The following is a 22,926-nucleotide window of genomic DNA, read 5'->3' on the forward strand; positions in this document are numbered from 1 at the left end:
GTGATGCTGAAACAGGTTGAGACTTTTGGGGGACTATTGAGAAGGGATGATTGTATTTTGCAATGTGAGAAGGACATGAGATTTGAAGGGCCAGGGATGGAATGAAATAGTTTGGATGTTGTACCCTTTAAGTCTCATGTTGAATTGTAATTCCCAGTGTTGGAGTTGGGGTCTGGTGGGAGGTGATGGGGTCATGAGGGCTGATTTCTCATGTTTAGTACCATCCTCTTGGCACTGTCCTTGCAAGAGTGTGTGAGTTCTCATGACATCTGGCTGTTTAAAAGTGTGTGGCACCTCTCCCTGCTTGCTCCTGCTCTGGCCATGTGACATACCTTCTTTTGCTTCACCTTCTGCCATGTGTAAAACCTCCCTGAGGACCCTTCTTGAAGCCAAGCAACTGCCAATGCAAAGCTTCCTGTACAGCCTGCAGAACTGTGAGCCAAGTCAACCTTTCTTTTCTGTATAAATTAGATAGTGCTTAGGTATTCCTTTATAGTAATGCAAGAATGTCATAATACAAGGCATAATGGTTTGCATTTTAAAAATGAAAATTAGATTTATGTAATTTATCATGAAAAGATGAAATGAGTTAATAATGAGCAATATCTACATGTTGTCTTAGAGGTGCTGACAATCTGTCAAGGAATTACATGCATTGATCAAGCAGTTTACCTTCAAGTTGAATAACAAGATATTTCCTATCTAACATAACAAAATTTTGACATTATTTGGGAGACTGGAAATAATGCTACATAATATCAGATTGTCAAAGCCAAATAAATATAGAGACAAACATCTGAAATTAAAATGTTTTATTTGAGATACAAGTATTACAATTTGACACATACATGCAGAATGGGTGTCTTTAGTATGTCCGAAACATAAAGAGAAAGTTAGAGGTTTTATAAAAAGGGAGACAGAGAGAAAAATGGTATGTATTTCTCTTTGAGAAAGCTCACTGGCACCAGTAAGGTTTTTGAGAGCTGGCAGGCTCTGATAGGTGAGGGACAGTGGTGGGTAAAGCTAGTCTTAGTGTTCAAGAGGTTGTACAGCGACTACAAGTTAGGCTTAATCATCCCTTAGTGCTAGGATGGACCTGTCCCAGTTGCTCCGTCCCACATCTGGGAAAGGTATGGAGGTCTACATCAGGTCTATGTCAAGATTTATGGCTTAAAACATCTATCAGAGGAAAAAAATAAAACTGACCAGTAATCCCAGGAGAGAAACATACCTTGCAAATTCGAAGATAATTCTAATTTTATTTAACAATTTTAAACTTAATTAACGTATCCAAGATTCGCCTAACTCATGTCAAACAAAGTATGTTTGGGTTCATTAATATATATTTTATATGAGCATTCTTTTATTTAAACCATCCTTTTTTCCTAGAATGATGGATTAGGGGCTTTCGGTGTGCCTCAGCCACTTGGAAGTAGAAAAATAAGCATAAAGATAAACTTTGTGAGCTTCAATTCAAGAAGAAAAATAGGAATTCACAGGAATAGAGAAGAACACTCCAGACCCTGTGGAGGGAGAGGTGGGAAAGCAGCCTCTGCGATAGCATTTTGTTCATAAAAGGGAGTGAAACTGCAGTATGAGAGAAGAACATCCAGTCTCCCTCTGCGACTCACCTTTCCACTGGGGATCTGTGGAACCCAGATTAAGGGAGAGCAGTCTGTTTCTCCCAAGAAAGCACTTATGTGCTTAGAGCTGGCACAAAAGTGGCTGAGAGTTGGGGAAAGAGGAAAGACACTCAGAAAAGCTGCAGGCATTTCCGCAGACCTGGGACTGAGAGAAGGATGCCATTTTTCATCTGGGCTCATACAAAGTCAATCATTCTTTGGTGCCTGGCAATGGTGGCCACTGCAGACACTTTAATCTTGGGCTAGGAATTGAAGTGCTTGCTCTGGAGCAGGGGAGCAGCCTCCACAGCCAGAATTGAGTGTTGAGTGTGGAAAGTGCCCCAGCAGTAGGTGTTGGAATTAGGCTCTCTCCTCTTGCAGGACTGTAGTGGGAAGAGAGTTGCTAAAGCAGAGGTTTCTCAGGGATGGTGAGACTTGCAGCCAAGAACAGCTTTGCAACCTGGAACTGGTCTGTGTGTGTCATTGCTGGGTGTCCCAGCCTGCTCCCTTGGTCAGTTGAGAGAGTACCTCATCAGCTCCAAGAAACAGGAGGGAGGTGAATCCGTTTCCCCAGGAGACCTAAACTTTGGTGAGGACCAGTCCTAAGGGAAGGAGGAATACAGCTTGCCGAACACACCCCTTGAGTCAAAGGAAACATGATCATGACATCAGCTGCTGAAAGGGGCACACCAAAGCCTGGGAACAGATTTAGAGAGGTGGTCATCTCTTGCCCTCTGTCACCTTCCTAGTGCACTGCTGCGGACCCAGCAGTGGTCATCCTGTTGGGACCCAAGGAATGTGGGCTGAAAGAGGCTGCTTCTTAGGTTTCTCCAGCAGCTCTGCCCCTGCTGAAGACTAGTACACACGGGGACAGGGTGCTTTTGGCACTTTGTCACTTCTGCACCTGTCGAGGACAAGTATACAGAGGAGAAGACCCTGCAGCCAGCTGTTACTCTTAAGCACTGTCTACTGGACTGAAGCCTGAATTACACCACCAAACAAAGACACATCACCACACCAAGCCACCACAGGAGCCTATCTGCAACCAAGGAACTTGTACAGAGCCTTGGTCCTCTGAAAGTACCCAGAAATGAAGCAAAGTGATCCTATACAACATACACCACAGTCACACCCTTAAGAGAAAGACAGAATGAAAAATTAAAAAAAAAAAACTCCTTCCAAATGATATCAAATTCAACAAAAGAAGCATCAAGTCTCTCAGATGAGAAGAAATCAGCACAAGCACTCTGGCAATACAAAAAGCCAGAATTTTCCATCACCTCCAAAGGATTACACCAGCAAACTAGCAATGAGTCCTAACCAGAATGAAATGTCTGAAATGACATGTATAGTATTCAAGATATAAGTGGCAAAAAAATTCACCAAAATCCAACAGAAAGTTGGAATCCAACAACAACCCCATAACAACGATCCTGGATTTGAATGACAAGATAGCTATATTGAAAAAGAACCAAGTAGAGGTTCTTGAATTGAAAAATTTACTATAGGAATTTCAAAAAGAGTTGGCAGCCTTAGCAACAGACTAGGCCAAATAGAAGAACTAATTTAAGAGCTCAAAGACCAGACCTTTGAATCAACCCAGTCAGGCAAAAATAAAAAAGGAACTTAAAAATAATGAACCAAACTTTTGAGAAATATAGGATTATGTAAAGGAACAAAATCTATGACTCACTATTGGCATTTTTTTTTGAGACAGAATCTCACTCTGTTACCCAGTCTGTAGTGAAGTGGCATGATCTTGGCTCACTGAAACCTCCACCTCCTGGGTTCAAGCAATTCTCGTGCTTCAGCCTCCCAAGTATCTGAGATTACAGGTGTATGCCACCATGCCTGGCTAATTTTTGTATTTTTAGTAGAGATGAGGTTTTGCCATGCTGGCCAGGTAGGTCTCAAACTTCTGGCCTTGGGTGATACTCCCACATTGGCCTCCCAAAGTGCTGGGATGACTGGCATGAGCCACTGTGCCTGGCTGACTTATTGGCATTTCTAACAGAGAAGAAGAGAAAGTAAGCAACTTGGAAAACATTTTTGAGGATATAATTCAGGAAAGTGTCCTCAATCTTGCTAGAGAGTTCCACCAGCTGATACAAGAAATCCAGAGAACTCCCATGAGACTGAAGGTAGGCAGTGAAGCAAATGTTTGCATTCTTGTGTGGCTCTGATTAGCATCAGGATATCTACATTTTACATGGGAAAGGAGGGAGCAGAGGAAACAGTTAATTATGAGTTCATCTCACATTCAGTAAATCTTCATTTTACGTAAGATAAAGTAAGCATGTGAATAGAGGGAGTGCAGTAGAGGAAAAGTCAATGATTCATTCATCTCAGGACAGGCAGAGGGATGATTTCTGGTCCTGACCTTGTCCCAGAACTATGAAAATAACCTGGTAATTGAGACTGTCAGGGTGAAATTGAGCCGACTCACTTTTAGGGCTAGTTTATAGGTGGGATGTGCATTCTGAAAGATTTAGGGGCTCACAGCAAATTGTGAGGGAGGACATCTGAGGAGACATGCAGCCTTCTGTCACTGTGGGAACCTGGCTTATGGATGAGGCTATGACACAGGGTTGTGAAGTTATAGCTATGTGTTTGAGAACAAGGAAGGCAGTATTGTGTAACTCAGTTCCCAAGCTTATTTTTCCCTTTGACACAGTGTGCTCGGGGTTGGGGTCTCTATTCTCTTTTCTCTCACAAAATCATATGGGAACATTCCAGAAAATGTGAGGTTCTGCGCTCACTATTAAATAAGAATGACCAGGAGAGCCATGGGTAAGCTCCCTCCTCAGTCATCAGGACCGCAACAGAGAGTTTTCCCCTTTGTGGACAGGGTTCTGAATTCTGCAGGATCCCGTGGGGACACAAGTGTCAGGATAGAGGCACTCCTTCAGCCAGGTACAGTGTCTCATGCCTGTAATGTCAGCTACACTGGAGGCTGAGGTCACTTTGAGGCCAGGATTTCAAGACCAACCTAGGCAACATAGCAAGATCCCATATCTAAAAATAAAATTAGCCAGGTGTGGTGGCATGCACCTGTAATCCTAGTTACTTGGGAGGGAGGCTGAGGTGGGAGGATTGCTTGAGCCTAGGCGTTGGAGACTACAACGATCTAGGATTACACCACTGCACTCCAGTCTCAGCAACAGTAAGACTCTGTATGTAACAACAACCAACCAATTCTGCATTTTGAGTGTTAATTAACATAGCCTTTGTAACAGAAATTAGGCAGCAACTCTCGTCATTCAAAATGCATAAGCAATTTGGCTAAGCAATTGTACTTCTAGATTATTTATTTATTTATTTATTTATTTATTATTGGGACAGAGTCTCACTCTGTCCCCCAGACTGGAGTCCAGTGACATGATCTCAGCTCACTGCAACCTCCACCTCATGGGTTCAGGCAATTGCCCTACCTCAGCCTCCCGAGTAGCTGGGGCTACAAGTGCGCATCACCATACCCAGCTAATTTTTGTATTTTTTGTAGAAACAGGGTTTTGCCATGTTGGCCAGGCTGGTCTGAAACTTCTGACCTCAGGTGATCCACCCACCTTGACCTCCCAAAGTGCTGGGATTACAGGCACTAGGTCCCTAAATTAGAGCCATATTCTTTAATGTCTGAAAGCACTCTTGCATATTTATTACTGCATTGTTTGAACTTAAATATCCACAACAGGATAACAGGATAATTAAACAGTTATTTGCACTATGGCACATCCGTTAACAAAATGAAATCGATCTTTTTGTACTGTGGTGTAAAGATTTTCTGAACATAGTTCAGGTAAAAAAAAAAAAAAAAGACCACTGTTGAATAATGCTTCCGGTATAACACAATGTGTTTGAAAATGTACACAATACACTGTAATATCCAACACATACACCTATCAAAGTAAATATATTTTATTCTAGGGTAATTATTAAAACATTAAGAAATACTCTTTAATCATATATGTTTAAACTTGTAGAAAATCAATAACATACAAGTAAAGAAGATCAAGAAGCCACAAAAAGCAATTCCATGTATACAATGCATGGTGAAAAGTGATGGAAGAAAACTGCAGGAATTTAAAATGCAAAATTAAAATACAGCCCTATAATTCATGATACATAATTCTTCGTTGAACCCCGAATCTGTCAGGACATATGTGTGATCTTGGATAACGAATTCAACCTACTTGACACTGAATTTTCTTGACTGTAAACTGTTTTAGAGATGTTCCTCACCCGGTTGCATGAAGCACATCTGTGTGTGTTAAGGCACTTCCCACAGCATCTGCGACACAGAACCCTGGCAGCTGTGCTCTTCCTGGTCCCTGCACACAGACCCACAGCAGTATGTTGTGTCTTTTTTTAATATAAAAGGCTTTGAAAATGTCCCACAGCTTCTTCTGTAACTGACTGTCAAAAGGGGCAGCCTTCAAAAGTAGAATTCTGGCAAATGTCTTCAAAAGACACAAAATTCTGGCAATGGGCTCATTTCCCCTCCCGCCTTGCTCTTCTGGATGGATCCATTCTCTCCCACAGCATATTCGTTTTCTTCCACTCCACCGTAAAAATTGTCCTTCTAGTGGCAAGAGTGACGTAAGTGATATGCAGAAATTTCTTTCCAAGCCTGCTTGGAGAAGCTTCCTCTGCCTGCTTCTCTTTGGCCACCTCCAGGGCTGCTCTGTCACCCCCAACAGCATGGACCTCACTGCAGTCACTCTGGAAGCTTCCCTCTAAAGGAAGCTTGTGCAGGAAACATCATGCATCGAGCAGCATGGGGACAGGGGCTGGCCAGCTGGGCAGGGCTCACACTCCTGACACCCAGACTCCACGATACTCCTCTGTCCCCACCCAGGGCAGATCCCTGCCCTAAAAGTTTTCCCTCTTATGTCCAGCAAATGCTGCATGGAGCCCTGGAATTCTATGTGGAAAGCTAGGAAGAGGGAGAGCTGAAATGAGGATGTAATCACCCTTTCCAAAGAGGTCAGTCCAGTACTACCCTGTGCTCCTGGGCAAGCTCTCCAGGCTGAGGGAACAGGAGCAGGGGTTATGTCAGGTGAAGGTTGAAGTGAGAGACCTCCCAGGAGGTGTAGAATATTCCACTAGGGACACCTCATACCCTTCCAGGATTAGACCTTGGGGCCTGGAGATCCCCAGGCAATTAGTACTGAAGGTCGAATGGCCAATGACGGGAATGGGAAGGCCCACTATGTCATTCACAAAGCACTTCCAAACCCATCACCACAGGTGACCCTCACAACAACCCTGTGAGACCTGCAGAGCAGGGGCTCTCACAAAGGAGGAGTCGGGAATGTCAAGATTTTAACACCTTCTCCAAGTCAGGATCAGGAAATGCTGTCCCAGCGCTGACCTATATTCCCTATGCTTCCTCCCACAAAAGAGCTTAGGGTGGCTGCCAACTTGTGGGCAGAGACCCTCACTTTCCAATCCCCATGAGGGGCTGTGCAGTGGGGAGGACAAGGCCCCCTCCTCTGTCTCCTCCAAGACCCTGTTTTCTGAGGAAGGTCACTCTGGGAACTGTTGGCCTCTGCAGATGGGGGCCTGGATCATGTGGAAAGATGACGTGAAGGTCACACCTGTCAGAGACCAGTGCTGGAGGGCAAACCTCACCTTTAAAAACTCCCACTGTTTATTTTGAATTTATTTTTATTTTTAATTTCTATGAGCACATAGTAGGTGTATATATTTATGGGGTACATGAGATAGTTTGACACAGGCATGCAATGTGTAATAATCACATCAGGGTAAATGGGGCATTCATCACCTCAAGAAAGGGAAATGCCAGATGCTTATAAAACCATCAGATCACATGAGAACTCACTTACTATCATGAGAACAGCATGGGGGAAACTGCCGCCATGATTCAGTTACCTCTCACTGGGTCCCTCCCATGACACATGAGGCTTATGGAAATTACAGTTCAAGATGACATTTGGGTGGCAACACAGCCAAACCATATCACCTTATAAAATGAATAATGTGAAAATAGCACTGGGCCTGAGGCCTGGCCCCTGCTGTGTGATGCCCCCTCTTGGGGAGAGCCTGGTTTCTGTGCCATGCAGAAACTTCCCTGTGCTTCCTTTAGGCTTGGGGTGAGCCAGGTCCTCCTGGGGGAACTGGGCACTGTGGGACAGGAGGGTCCCTGGCCTGGGGTCTCCATTTGCCTCCTTACCCCCATCAACAAAGCACCAGAGGAGCCAACTCAATAAACCTCAATGCACGGCCCTTCCTGGACCATAGGTGCTCAGGGCCCCCTGAGCTGCCCGGGGGCAGAACACTGGGCAGTGGCCAGTGCTTCCCCAACAACTCCCCCATGCACAGATGCCTGGTGGACACACTTCCTTTAACCCTGCTCAGCTGGAGCTCAGCCCCCATCTTAGTACCTCTGCCTCCTCCTCCAGGGCAGCAAAAGAAAACCCAACCCCAAACCCATGGAGAATCCTCACCTTGGGCGAGGCCCTGGCTGGGACTCAGCCTCTTGTCAGACCTTCGAGTAGCTCCATCTTTCCCTGTTTCCCTGCCCCACGGGACCTTGGGCCTCTGGGAAAGAGTTGAGGGTGTCATCCACTCAGCAGGTACCGCATGATCTTTGGGAAGGATTTGTGTTATACCTGCTCCTGCTGGGATAGGAGCCTCCGGAGCTGGGGAGTATTTGGGCTGTAGAAAACTGAGAAGCCCCTGACCCATCATGCATCAGAGCCCACTCCCAAGATGTGGAGCTGTCAGCTGGAAGAGCTGGGCAGTGGCAGGGGACCCCGGACCCTGAGGCCTTCCTCCCTTCCATCAGGTGACCCTACCATGTGGCCTCAGCTCTAGGGAGGTGGGCCCTAGCTGGAGGCACTGCACAGCAGCATCCTGGGTAGAGGTGCCCGGAGGGCAGGCCTGCCTTTGAGGCTGTGAGGCAGGGCTGAGGCAGGCAGTGGCCAGTGGAGGGAACGGGGTGGGTGCCAAGGGGCTACAGGGCCATCTCCTAGACTTGGGGTCGGGCTGGGGGACATGGGATGGGCAGACACTGCCATCTCGACTTCATTGGCCCATCTGTGGGCTGGGAAGGCAGCTGGGAGTGTGGCCAGCTGGGAGGTAGGAGGACTCTTGGGGAAGTGACAGTCACCTGCATGAACTCAGGGCTAGAGAGCTGTGGCTCTGGGACACACAGGGTGTCCAGGGAGAGGCTGCAGTGCCCTCTGCTGTTGGGGATGAAAGGTGTCTGCCTTGAAGTGAAAGGGTCCCTGTTCAGCTCTGGGCTCCGGTGGGACCCTCAGCAGGGATGTCCTGAAGGCTCCTAACAAGCTGGAAAGCAAGGAAGGTGGCTTGCTTGGAAGTCAGGATCACCCAGCCAGGGTGGCCGTCCCATGGCCTGGCTGCGTGAGGCCCTGGGGGAAGCTGTCCGCCTACCCTGCAGGGAGTGCCTCTCCTCGGCCATCAGCTGATCCAGTGCCCAGAAGGTGTCTTCCTCTGGCAGATACAGGAGGAGGATGGCAGTTAGGCAGCTCGTGTCCCTGTGGTAACCCACTTCCTGCAAGAGCCAGAGTCACCGTGGAAGCATGTCACCTGAGAGGGCTGAGGCCATCTGGGAGGACTCATGTCACTGCAGAGGACAGAGGTCACCTGGGAGACCTCCCTCTGGCCCTAGGGGATTTAGGGTGCAGACTCTGCACCCCTCTCCTGACCCTGGGCGTGAGGACTAAGCAAGTCCCCACAACTCAGTTGAAAAGGGACCTGGAGGGACTTCTGCAGTGAGTGTCCAAACTCACGTAGTCCGAAGGGGCACAGGCAAGGATCATTCATGTCCCCTATCCTGGGACAGGCTGAGAAGGCCACTGTGCCAGACCTGGGGTAGCACCTGTGAACTGCACCCACCACGAGGGCAGGCGATGCGCCACTGATCACCACACAGTGGGTCCTGTGATGGCGCAGGGGCTGCCTGCCAGGCACAGGAGGGCGGCTGGGTCCAGACCCCATGTGGGCAGCCCATGGAGTGAGCTCAGCGGCTCTCCCTGCCTGGAAGGGTCTGGGAAGTGGGGGCCAAGCAGGAACAGCCACCTGGGTGACCTCCTCCCTGTCTACTGTGATCCTACGGGGTTAAGACAAAGGGGAAATTGGATCCCTGCCAGGTTTCCAATAAAAAGTCTTCCTCAGGATGCAAACTCATTTCACGACAAGAGCCTGGCCCCATCAGGCACCTCAGCAGCTTGTCAAACGTGTCTCCTGCAAGGACTATCCTGTGTGCAACACTGCTAAGCTCCTTGTTTGGGGCGGCACCAGGACGGGAGGGTCATTTCTTCTTCTAAGACATGGTGGTTGGGTCCAGGCGACATCAACAGTCTGGGCCCTGACCCCTTTCCATCTCAGCGGGACCCCTTGAGACACCAGCTTCCCTTCCTTGCTTGGGTGTCCATGCAAGCAGTTCTACCTACTATCTTTTTACAGCCAGATCAGGATCAATGTCCTCTCTCTGGAATAAATGCAACGATCATGGTTCTTTGAGCATTATTTATCTTAAAATATTGTTTTAATTAGAAATGTATCTAACTTATATTAGCCAAATTTCCTTTCAATGTAACCAAATTTCTTTTAAGTGAAAATTAAATATTTACCTTCTGTTATCAAGCATTCTATGAATACAAAATGTTTATTATTGTCAACTTTAGAAGAAATTGAAAATGTCTACATGCTACTAATCTAAAAATACAGGCTCTGGGTTTATACGGTGTTAACCTTTCTTCCAAATTTTAAGGAATAGATATTTAAATGCCATCCACTTTGTTTTAAAATACATAAAATGTTTTCAGCTTTTGACCTCAAAATTTACAGTAGCACAGCTACTCTGTAATGAATAAACCACAGAATCAAAACAAAGAAAGATTCTACAGACCAGACTAACCAACAATACAGTTATAAACTAGTGGTTCAAATATCAAAAACCAATTTCAATGACAAATACATGGTATGAAAACCCCGCAAAGGTCAAGTAGAATATATTATACTTGAATGAAATTATGAGTTGAGAGTAGGAAATCTATGGTTAACCAAACAAATTAAATAATGTTTATGAGGAAATTATACTGCTAATGTTTTATTATTTGGCAAGCTATTCAGTGGAACACAAAGATATTCTTGATGAAGTTGAAAAAATATTTTAAAATGTTACTAAAGTGGATTATAAAAAATGAGGACATGAATAACTTTAAAAAGTATTCAGGGATAAAGAGAGAAAAATAAATTTAGATTTCATACATACATAAAATATATTTAAAAAGTTGTGTTTTTGGTTGCTCAAATAAAAGGAGCAGATATTTAAATTCCATGCCTTTCATTTTAAAGTTTAGGAAATGCTTATAGTTTTCCAAACTGACATTTATACTAACACAGTTAATCTAATCGAGTGATAACAAAATCAAAACAAGCGGAATTCTCTTGACCAATCTATGTTCTTGATTTTTAAAAGTAAATGTACTCTCAAAGAAACAAAACTATTATTCCTGGATTCTGTTATTTAAAAATATTTACTGATCGTTTACCTTACACCAAGTGATCTCCAGCTCGTGGAAAAATATGTGAAGTTGCCCAGCTTCATGAAGCTTAAACTCTTCTGAAGGAGAAAAGAAGCAATGGAGTAGGGACATTAAAGCAGGAGTGTGGTGATATGGCTGAGACTTCTACTTGCACACTGTGGTAGCTGTGTGGAGACTGGATTGAAAAAGGGGCAATGACAGAAGCTTAAATTAGTATCAAATATGGTAATCCTATAATTTGAAGGGTCCTTGAAATAAGAATGTATAATAGTTCTCATTATTTCCCCAAGAAAACTCTGCACTTGGCCTTGTGAGGGAAGCACTATAGTTACCAAGTGGTGGGGGTGGGAAGGTGAATTTGGAAACAACATTTGGAATTACTACACTTTAAAAGGTAAAGCTGGCAGGAATTCCATACACATCAGATCTGAAAATATGTGTGTGTGTGTGCATGTGTCTGTCTGTCTGTGTGTGTTTGGGTGTGTGTGAAGCAGGGAGAGAGAGCAAGAATGACAGTGAGCAGAGAGAGAGGAGAGAGAGGGAGAGAATCAGATAGATACAGAAAGAGAGTGACAGGGTTACAGAGACAGAATTAAAAGGGGACACCAAGAGTACTGAGCTGAGAAACTATAAAATGGGAGTTGCCATTAAACAGAATGGGGAAGAGCAAATTTGGGGAGTTTCAGTGGCTCCATATAGACATATTAATTTTGAGATTCCTAACTGACATCCACGTGGATAAGTCAGGGAGTGTTGTGTGTAGTGTCCAGTGTTTAGGTGTAATATGAAATATCAGGAAATTAATGACACAAAAATCAGCAAGAAAGCAAAGAAAGATAAGCAGTCAAAGTCGTGAGCCTAATCATCCTCTACCATTTAAAAAATACTAAAGATGAAACCTGCAAAAAAGGACTAGGGGTAATTATCAAAAACATGGTGGAGGGAAAGTAGGTTAAGTTTTCTGGAATTCTATAAAAAAAGTTTTACAAAGGGGAGGTAGAGATCAACCATGTGAAATGCTGCTGATATATAAATTAAGATGAAGTCCAAGGAGTTATGGTTCATTTTATAATTTAACAATATGGGTAGCACTTATGTTTTGATAAGAGCAGCTTCATTGGAGTGAGTAGGTGAGAAACCATATTGGAGTGTTTGCTGAAATGAAAGTCTGATCTTTGGATTCTTAAGGAAAAATTTTATTGGACTGCAGAGGCATAAATTGGATTTCTAATTCTGGAGTCAGGATGTGCTCAGTAAACATGTGCCCATCAATGCCTCGTCCCATTTTTTTTAGCTAGGTATTCCGTTATCTTTTAATAATATAATAATTACCTGCAAAACCGACACCCATTTTGCAGCAAACCACCATGACACATTTATACCTATGTAACAAACCTGTACAGTCTGTACATTTATCCCAGAACTTAAAGTATGTGTGTGTGTATATATATATATGTATATATACATATATAGATACATATACGTGTATATATAAATACATACATATACGTGTATATATACATATATACATATATGTGTGTGTGTGTATATATATATATATATAAAAGAAAGAAAAAGGAAACCCAGCCAAGTGCGGTGGCTCATGACTGTAATCGCAGCACTTTGGGAGGCTGAGACAGGTGGACCATCTGAGGTCAGGATTGAGAGCAGCCTGGCCAACATGGTGAAACCCTGTCTTTACTAAAAATACAAAAATTAGCTGGGTGTGGTGGGGGGCATCTGTAGTCCCAGCTACTTGAGAGGCCAAGGCAGGAGAATCACTTGAATCTGGAAGGCAGAGACTGCAGTGGGCCAAGATAACACCACAGCACTACAGCCTGGGTGACAGGGTGAGACTGTCTCAAAAAACAAAAACAAAAACAAAAAAACACCCATTTAATTGACAAACTTTACAAAGACTGATACTAGAGGTTGTTGGAGAGGACGTTGTTCCACATAATATCTTATGAGTTGCTGATGGACAAGTAAGATGGTAAAATGCCTTTGAAAAACTGACCATACCTGCTATACTTAAATATTCAGATACCAAACACCCAGAACTTCCATCTTGTCATTTATTTCCACAAAAAAAAACAAGAGACCTGTATTAAAATATCCACTTCTATTAAAAATAATCACACTGTTTCCTGAAATTTTTTTATTAATAGCTCTTGTTTTCAGCAGTACAACCTCTAATATATATATGTGTATATATATAATATATGTATATATACACATATACATATGTATATGTGTATATATATTAGACAGATATATATGTATATTATACATATACATACATACATGTATGTGTATATATATACACACACATATGTATATATGTATATATACAAAATGTATGTATATATATTAGACAGAGTTTTGCTCTTGTTGCCTAGGCTGGAGTGCAATGGTGGAATCTCGGCCCACTGCCGCCTCCACCTCCCGGGTTCAAGCGATTGTCCTGCCTCTGTCTCCTGAGTAGCTGGGACTGCAGGCATGTGCCACCACCCTCGGCTAATTGTGTATTTTTAGTAGAGACGGGGTTTCACCATGTTGGTCAGGCTGGTCTCGAACTCCTGACCTCAGGTGATCCACCTGCCTCGGCCTCCCAAACTGCTGGGACTACAGGCATGAGCCACTGTGTTCAGTCTATTTTGTATTTTTTAATCTACCGCACTCTAAGAACACATATTTTAAATCAATTTGTACATTCAGTGCCTAGAACAAAACCAGCATTTTGTAGATTCCAAAGAATTATTTGTTGTATAAATGATGAATAACTTAAATAAGTTATTATTTACAACATCTATATACAAACAATATGTTACCTCAGAATACAGTGATAACATTTGTTATGTATAAAATGATTTCAGTCTCAGTTAAAAAATATTTTTTGCGTGAGTTATTGTCATATACAGATGCTCACATTGTTTTGTTTATATGAAAATGTTTGTAACTACTGCGCGCATTTTTGCTACTTAAGCCTTTTGGTCTTGCTGCCATAGCAAATACTGTGCCTCTCAAGAACATGAACCTGTTTTACTTCATTTTTTAGCAGATTTCTTAATGAAATATATACCATACTATTTTGTTTAACACATAAGCAGACACCCTGTCAGAAGCAAAGAGACATCTACTCCACCATTACCACCCATCCCTCTACTAATGTGGCTGCTGAAGATGTTACCTAGAGCAGAGGACTTTGGGTTCAACCTAAGCCCTTTATATCCTTTATTTTCAATTGGGTAGGAGATAAAATAATTCAGCAGCAATAAAAGTCACACTTCTTAAAGTTGCAGTCTCGCCAAGGCAACACAATGTAGCAGTCTCTCTTGTGAGGTATCACCTGGCGTTCTTCATCTCACCACCAAGATGATTAAGGAACGGGGACACACGGGTGAGGTGGGAGTGAAAGTTTAATAAGCAAAAGGAGGAAGCTCTCTGCAGCAGACAAGGGCGTCCAAGTGGATTGCCGTTTTTACAGTTGAATCAAAAAACTTTTATAAGAAACTCCTCTCAGCTATGTATAAAACTGTCTGCACAATTCCCTTTATATATCCAGCTGTGGGTATGTCTCTAGTCAAGCACAAAGTGGGCTTCTCTTGTTTGTATAACTGTGAGTTTGTTTTAGGTAAGCCCCCCTCCTCCCTGTGCAAGTTCCCACAGAGGCCACCATGTATATGCCTGAAAAAGAGAGGAAAATTTTTCCTGGGAGCTTGCCAATTACACAAAGAACAGAAGGCTTCTGTGCTGGACCCTGCATGCTCATCTGTGCAGGGCTTATCTGTAGGTGCAGTAGTTGTGATTTTTCAGGCAGACAGCTTCCCTGAGGACCAGTCTCTTACTTGTTTACTCAACTAATTTTCCTTTCCTTCTCCCTCAACATTATGCAGCAAAACAGAGTGCACTTCTCTTTCCCAGTAAATCAGTGTTGGTACTCCACTCTGAATACTTGTATTATTGGATTTCTTAGAAAAAAAAATTTGGGATCATAATTTAGATGCCATCAAACAATGAACAAAAATATGCTACTTCGTTTCCCTTCTCTTCTCTTGTTACCAGACAATAGCTAGTTTTCTTTTCTCTCCAACTCCTTTTTTCTGTGCTTCTACCTGATTTTTAAAAAAACTTCTACACATTTCCAATCTTAGTATAGCAGACATGAAATATGTGGTCAAACTATGTACATAGGAAGAGTTGAATTATATAATTATATTCAAGCATTTTAAAATAATTCCCCTTCAGTTTGTTTTGCAGTTATTTTACATAATCAAATGTCTTCTTGATATACGTCCCAACCCAGTGGTTGTCAAGCTCTGCGTTGTTTTCTAACTGCATCAGAATTATCCACAATTTTTTTTTTTTTTGAGATGGAGTCTCACTGTTGCCCAGGCTGGAGTGCAGTGGCATGATTTCAGCTCACTGTCGTCTCTGCCTCCCTGACTCAAGTGATTCTCCTGCCTCAGCCTCCCAAGTAGCTGGGACTACATGCTTGCACCACCATGCCTGGCTAATTTTTGTATTTTTAGTAGATATGAGGTTTCACCATATTGGCCAGGCTGGTTTTGAATTCCTGACCTCAAGTGATCCACTGCCTGGGCCTCCCAAAGTAAGAATTATCCAAAATTCTTATGATAAATATGGATAAATCAGCACAACTCAAGATTTAAGAAATAAAAATTTCCAAGAGAAGAAACTCAGGAATATGCATTGAAAATGTCTCCCTCATGTGATTCTGATGTGATATGTGGTCTGAGTTTAAAATGCAAGGAAAATTACCTTCCCTGCCCTCCAGTTGGCCCTTATGTCCAGATGTCCCTCTTTCCCTTTCTCATTGTGCTCTCTCCTTCTGTGCCTTTGTTCTATTCTCCCTCCACTTCTCATCCAGATGCCAAGCCCTCTTCCATCAATTGTCCTAAAACTCCAAATGGTCAGTTTCCTCTAAACTTCCCTCTGTCCCATGAACAAGTTATGCAGGCAAATGTAGAAGTTAAGCTCGGACCAAGCTGAATCAAGAGCTGCAATTAAAGATTTCCTTAAGCCCAGAGGGGAGCAGCGAATACTTATAGGTGATTTTGGATTTCCTCTGAATGCATAAGGCTCTGGGTAACTTGATGCTATAGACCAAATGTTATTGTCCCCCTCAAATTCAAGTGTTGAAATCTAATTCCCTATGTGATGATATTTGGAGGTAGGGCCTTGGGGAATGATTAGATCATGAAGGTAGGGACCACATGAGTGGGATTAGTAGCCCCTATTGAAGGCACCATAGAGAGCTCCCTCATCCCTTCTGTCATGTGAGGACATGGTAGAAACATGGCTGTCTATGAACCACAAAGCAAGCCCACACCAGACCTGGAATCTGCTAACCACTTGACCTTGAATTTTGCCATCTCCAGAACTAAGACAAACAAATTCGTTTACAAGCTTCCTCATCTATGGCATTCTGTTTTGACCCCAGATTAACTAAAAACACCAAAATATCAACTTGTACACCAAATTTTGGAAATGGATGCTAAAACTTTGATGGCAAAAGGTGACTGATCTGCCTGAGAAATGAACCTACATGATCCCTCTTTCCGCAAAGCTGGAGGGAGACTCAACAAAAGCAAAAATAGGTCAAAGTCTTCTAAAAGCCATACCTGAAGGGTTTTCAATATCACTTGATCAGATGGCAATTTAATCACAGATAAAACCACAACAAAACATGCAACTATCAGAGGTTTTCAACATCGCCTCAAAAACACCATCTACAATATTAGGGAGTGAAAGAAGTCATGGAAGTTTCAAAAAGTCAAACTTTATTTCAGTGTTAACAGTAGAAATTTGAAATTCTTAGTTAAGCTATGAATAAATCCTTGGGCAGGTGCAGGCATGGAGATTCTGGGGTGCAGCTGCTGAGTTTAAAAGCTTCCTTTGGAGATGCCCCTGGCTCCCTCCACCTGTCAAGAAGAGGCCATCCTGGGCAGCACAGTAGAGGCAAATGGCCCAGATGCCTAGCTGAGGGCAAACCTCCATGCCTGGAGGAGGAGGTCGCCTCTGGGAGCAGGAGGACCTGCTGGAACCCCTGCTCACAGGCTCCTTTTCTTGCTCCCCAGCACCTCCTGCAGGCATGCAAATACCCCCAGCAGCAGTAGCAGCAGGCCCTTCAGCAGCAGGGCTGCTGCTCTGCTGAATGAGAGGAGTCCCTCTCCAGTGAGGCAGAGGAGCCCAGGTTGTACACCCTGGTCTCTGCCTCCATAGCTTCCACTGTGCCCAGGACTGGGAGCAGTGCGGGAGCTGCTGGCTGGAGCTGAGCTGGTCACCCCTCTCTGCCACCTCTAGCTCCAGCCACACTTTCAGCTCCAGGGCTGAGGCTGGTGGCTCTACAGGAGGTGCCATGAAGTCAAGCAGCTCCTCACTGGGCTGGTCCTGGGCAGTCCCAGGGCAGCGGCAGGAGGGCTCTGGAGCTTCCTCTAGCTCCAGCGCTGTCCCTGGAGGGGAATCTGCCCCTGGTGCTGGCACTGGCTCAACAGCTGGCACTGGAAATAGCTGTATTTCTGCACCTGAAGCAGGAGCTGAAAAAGGAGAGAGCTCACCAATACCACTCACTTTCCACTGGAATTTACAAACATGAAAACAACCTCACTGACTTTAAAGGAATTTCAGCCTGAAAACATTGTCCCTGGAAAGACTTCCGGACTGCAGGTGACCTCACCATGTGCCTGTGTCTCAATGAGCTCCAGAGGCTCCAGCTGGAAAAGGACAATGTGCAGATGTGGCCCTGGTGGGATCACTGGTGAGGCCTGGCCTGCTAGCTCCATCTGGGGCCTGATGTCTACCTGGTGACTCCTGTCCTGTGGTACCTGGGTGGGGGGGGGGGGGCTTCTGCCAAATGGCCAGAGGCATCTGGGGTGAGGGATGAGCCTACGAGGGCATCATCAGCAAAGAAAGGCTCTCACTCCTGCCATTCCTGAAGCCAGAGCCTGGAGATGTGGGGATGCAGCACAAGAACATCTTGATCTCTTGAGTGTCTCCCACCAAGTGAGCTGGCTACAGGGCTAACTCTGGGATGTGGGTGCCTGGTTATCGGAATTTTTTTTTTTTTTTTTTGAGACATAGTCTCATTCTGTTGGCCAGGCTGGAGTGCAGTGGCATGATCTCGGCTCAGTGCAACATCCGCCTACTGGGATCAATCACTTCTCCTGCCTCTGTCTCCTGAGTAGCTGGGATTACAGGCATGAGACACGCACCACCACACCTGGCTAGTTTTTTTTGTGTTTGTTTGTTTGTTTGTTTGTTTTTGAGACAGAGTCTCGCTCTGTCGCCCAGGCTGGATGGAGTGCAGTGGCGAGATCTTGGCTCACTGCAAGCTCTGCGTCCCGAGTTCATGCCATTCTCCTGCCTCAGCCTCCCGAGTAGCTGGGACTACTGGCACCCACCACTATGCCCGGATAATTTTTGTAGTTTTAGTAGAGACGGGGTTTCACTGTGTTAGCCAGCATGGTCTCGATTTGCTGACCTTGTTTGTTTTTTGTATTTTTAGTAGACATGTGGTTCTGCCATGTTGGTCAGGCTGGTCTCGATCTTCTGATTTCATGATCCTCCTGCCTCAGCCTCCCAAAGTGCTGGGATTACAGGTGTGAGCCACCGTGCCTGGCCTGGTTACCAGAATTCTAAGTTCTGTTCGGGTCTGTTGCCAAGGAAGTGAGGTCGCTTCTTTAAGTTTCCATCCCCTCAGCCTTCCTCCTTCCAGAAAACCTTCTCAGGACCCCAGTGGGCTGCTGACTGCTCACCCTCCCCACAGGTCAACTCCTTACCTGTACACAGTTATGTCCACCCAGGACCTGCTTGGACACCTGCACCTGATGTTCACCAGGGGCCTAGGAATCCACTTGCCGCCTGGGATCCTACAGGGGCCTCATGTTACTTACCCTGCAGATTGGGTAGCCACTTGGAGATCAGGTATCAACCTGGGGACTGTGGTTGACCTGCAGGCTAATGTCCACCTGGGGACTGGTTATTCACCTGAGGCCTGATGCGCACCTGGGGCCAAATGTCCCCCTCAGGGTGAATTCCACCTCAGGCCTGTATGTCCACCTGGGGCCTGATGTCTGCCTTAGATCTGTGTCCCACTGGGGCCTTGTGTTCACCGGGGACTGGTATCCAGCTGTGGCCTGATGATCTACTGCATCCTGTTGCTCACCTATGGCCTGGTGTCTACCTGGGGCTTGGTGATCACCTGGGAGCCAGATATCAACTTGGGGCCTGGGTGTCCACTTAAGGCCTGATGTATGCCTGGTGCCTGATTGTCCACCTGGGGACTGGGTGTCCACCTGGGGTCTGATGTCTACCTGAAGTTAGGTATCTACCTAAGGCTTGGTGTCTACCTGTGGCCTGATGTCCACATGAGTCTGGGGTTCAGTTGGGGCCTGCTGTACATCTGGGACCTTGGTGTCTATCTGAGGCCTGATGGCTACCTGGTGACTGCTATCCTCTTGAGGCCTGATATCCACCTGGGAATGGTTTATCCATGGAACTGCTTATGTCCACCTGGGGCTGGATGTCGCCCAGGGGCTAGATGTCCACCTGTGGCCCCGTGTCCACCTAGGGCCTGATGTCCATCTGTGGCATGGTTTTCACCTGAGACCTGGGTGTTTACATGGGGCCTGATGTACAGCTGGTGCCTAGGTGCCCACCAGGGGCCTTGTGTTAACCTGGGGACTGGTATCCAGCTGGGTCCTAATGACCACCTGGGTTGAATTATTCACCTAGAATTTGGTATTCATTTAGGGCTTGAGTGTCAGCCTTGGACCTGGTGTCCACCTGGGCCTTGGGTATCAAACTAGGGGTTTGGTGTCCAGTTGAGACATCATGTGCACCTGGGGTCTGAGTGTTCACATGAGGCCAGATGACCACTGGGGGCCTGAATGTCAACCTGGTGTCAAATTCACTGGGAGCTTAGGTATCCACCTGGGGTCTGATGTCCACCTGGGACTAGGTGTCAACGTGTGGCCTGATGTAAACCTCTAGTTCAGTGTCCACCTTGGGCCTGATGTCCACAGGGGGACTGATGTTCACCTTTGATCTGATGTCCACCTGGAAACCGTGTATTCACCCGTGGCCTGATGGTCACCTAGGGTTGAATGTCCAACTGTGGCCAGATGTGCACCCGGAACCTGGGCATCCACCTGGGGCCTGATGTTTAGCTGAGGCCTGGAGTTCACCTGAGGCATGATGTCTACCTGAAGCTTAATGTTCATCTGATTGCTGGATGTTCACCTGGCGCCTGATGTCCATCTGGAGCCTGAGGACCCTTCTCAGGCCTGATGTCCACAATTGGCCTGGTATTCATCTGAGGCCTTCGTGTTAATGTGGCCTAATGTACTCCTGGGTTCTAGGGTCCTCTTGGGACCTGATGTCTACCAGGATCCTGGTATCCACCTGGGGCCTGGTATCCACCTAGGGCTTGATATTCACCTGGAGCCTAGGAATCCACTTGATAACTGGTACCCATCGGGGTCCTGATGTTCACCTTGGGAACAGGTAACCACCTGAGGCTTGATGTCCACTTAAGGCATAAGTGTTTATCTGGGGTCTAGTGTTCACATGGGGCCTGATTTCAACCTTGGGCTTAGGTGTTCACCAGGGGACTAGTGTTCAGCTGGGGCCAGATGTTCACTGCATGCAGCTGCTGAAAACTTTAACCAGAAACCCAAAGATGTTGGCACAAAGAAAGGAGGCCTGAAGAAAACAAGTGACCATGAAAACACGTTTAGCTCTTAACCTGACCCATTTCTCATGGGCCAGGCCTGGTGCCAGGAATGCGGTGATGAATAAGGCCTGAGCTGAGATTGTGAGGATGAGAGGGAGTCCACCCTGTGGGGATCTGGGATGATAGAAGGGCTCCGCAGATAGAGGACCCGGGTGGCCAGAAGTTCTGCTGAGTGGAAAAGGGCTTGGAGTAACTGAGGTCAGCTGGATTCCTTAAACACTGCCCAGAGCCCTTGAAGCCATCTAAGGGCACACTTCTCAGGGCTGCTCCGAACCACACACAACTGGGAATCTTTTAAGGACAGCTGCTGGGTTAGGCTTGCCAGAGATGGTGCAGTTTTTCCCCGCGGCGGTAGAGGAACAGACCGCCTCTGTGCAGGAGCGGGGCCTCACAATGCCTTGGACTAGGGCAAAGGAGGATCTCCACCTCTCCCCGTTCTGGGCTAAGACATGGCAGGACGCCGACCCATGGCTCCATGGACTCTGGCACCAGAGGACCCCCACTCTCCAGCGCCCTAGACTGAAGCAGAAGACCTCAGACCTGCTCCGCCCTGAACGAGAGTACAGTGGGACCCGCGACCCGCCCTGGCCTCAGGCACTGGAGGAACCCTGCAACGCCATGCGCTAGACTATGCTACTGAAGGACCTCTTCCCCGGCTCCGCCCTGGACTAAGGTACCGGAGGATCCCCGCCCCGCCCCGCCCCGCCCCGCTGTGTCCTGGGCTGTGCCACTGCAGAACCCCCACCCCTCCACACCCTGGACTGTGGCTCCCGAGGACCTCGGCCCTGGCTCGCCCTGAGCTATTCCTGCCCCTCTGTGCTCTGGACTGTGGATCCAGAGGACCTGTTCCTGAGGCAACTTGGGCTACCACCTGGACTCCAGAACCTCAGTCCCGCCGGGCCCTAGACCAAGACAGGGGAGAACCTCTGACCCACCGCCCCCTGGATAGGGCACCAGAGGACCCACACCTTGCCGTGCCCTGGACTACAGCAAGGAGGGACCCCGATCCGCCGGGCACTGGGCTCCTGCACAGAGGAACCCCCGCCATGGAGATCTGGACTATCCTTGCCCCACCGCACCCTGAACTACTGCACGCCAAGACCCTCGCCTGAAAGCGCCCTACACTCTGGCATGGGGGAACCCCGCCCCGCAGAGCCCTGGACTCTGGCATTGGAGTACTCCCACTCCATTACGTCCTGGACTTCTGCACCAGAGGACTCCTGCCCCACCGCACCCTGGACACCTGCACTAGAGAACCCTGCCCCGTCGCCCCCTAGACTATGGCACGGGAGGATCCTTGCCACCGACTTCGGAACGATAAGACCCCTGACCCGCCATGAACTGGATTCCAGCACTGGAGGACCCCCTGCCACGGCGCTCTCTGGGTTACTGCTGCCCCACCGCGTCCTGCACTACAGCACAGAAGGACTGCCGTCCCTCCGCGCACTGGACTGAGGCACAGTAGGACCGGGGTCTCGTGCGTGGTGCACTGCAGGCCGCGGTGACCCCCTCCCCGCCGCGCGTTGGACTATGGCACAGGAAGACCACCACTCCCGCATGCCCTGGAGTACTGCAGGACAGGTCCCCCACTCCGCCGCACCCTGGTATATGGCACTGGAGGACCCCTGCCCTGCCGCTCCGAGGACTCCACCACCGAAGACCCTCGCCCCCCTGCGCCCACGACAAAGGCAAGCGAGGACCTGGCCTCACCGCCCCGTGGGCTATCGCATAGGAAAACCCCCACCTCACCCCCACCCCGCGCCAGAGACTGACAAGAGAGGACCCCTGCCCCCTGCTCCCCGGACTACAGCGAGGCAGGAACCACACTCCTCCCAGGTCCTCACTATGGCAACTGTGGACCCCCGCCCTGGTACCCATGGACTAAGACACTGAAGGACCGTGACCCCACCACACCGTGAACTCCAGCATTGGAGGACCACTGCCTTACTGCGGACTCAGGCACTGGACTATCACAGGGCAGGATCCCTGTCCCGCCATGCCCTACATTATG

The 22,926-nt window shown here is 46.9% G+C and overlaps 1 protein-coding gene across 1 annotated transcript; it reads right to left on the bottom strand.

The window, feature by feature from the left end:
- Positions 1-16,987: 16,987 nt before the first annotated feature.
- Positions 16,988-20,376, bottom strand: LOC100980075 (uncharacterized protein C2orf27A-like). Its single transcript, XM_034938316.3, has 3 exons — positions 20,248-20,376; positions 19,531-19,656; positions 16,988-17,758 (listed from the first exon to the last, which is right to left on the bottom strand). Exons 1-3 carry the CDS (start codon positions 20,374-20,376, stop codon positions 17,006-17,008), a joined length of 1,008 nt encoding a protein of 335 aa, XP_034794207.1. The 3' UTR covers positions 16,988-17,005.
- Between the last annotated feature and the right edge of the window lie 2,550 nt (positions 20,377-22,926).

The sequence above is a fragment of the Pan paniscus genome, chromosome 15, assembly GCF_029289425.2.
Source record: "Pan paniscus chromosome 15, NHGRI_mPanPan1-v2.0_pri, whole genome shotgun sequence".
Taxonomy (NCBI): domain Eukaryota; kingdom Metazoa; phylum Chordata; class Mammalia; order Primates; family Hominidae; genus Pan; species Pan paniscus.

Bases quoted from the DNA above. Each gene is read 5' to 3' on its own strand.
- LOC100980075 (XM_034938316.3), bottom strand. From the start codon at position 20,376: ATGCCTCAGGTGAACTCCAGGCCTCAGCTAAACATCAGGCCCCAGGTG. The intron at 19,657-20,247 runs GTTTCCAGGTGG...AACCATTCCCAG, and splicing joins AGGCCACGGGTGAATACACG to GTGGATATCAGGCCTCAAGA. The intron at 17,759-19,530 runs GTAGACACCAAG...TGTAAATTCCAG, and splicing joins ATGTGGACATCAGGCCACAG to TGGAAAGTGAGTGGTATTGG.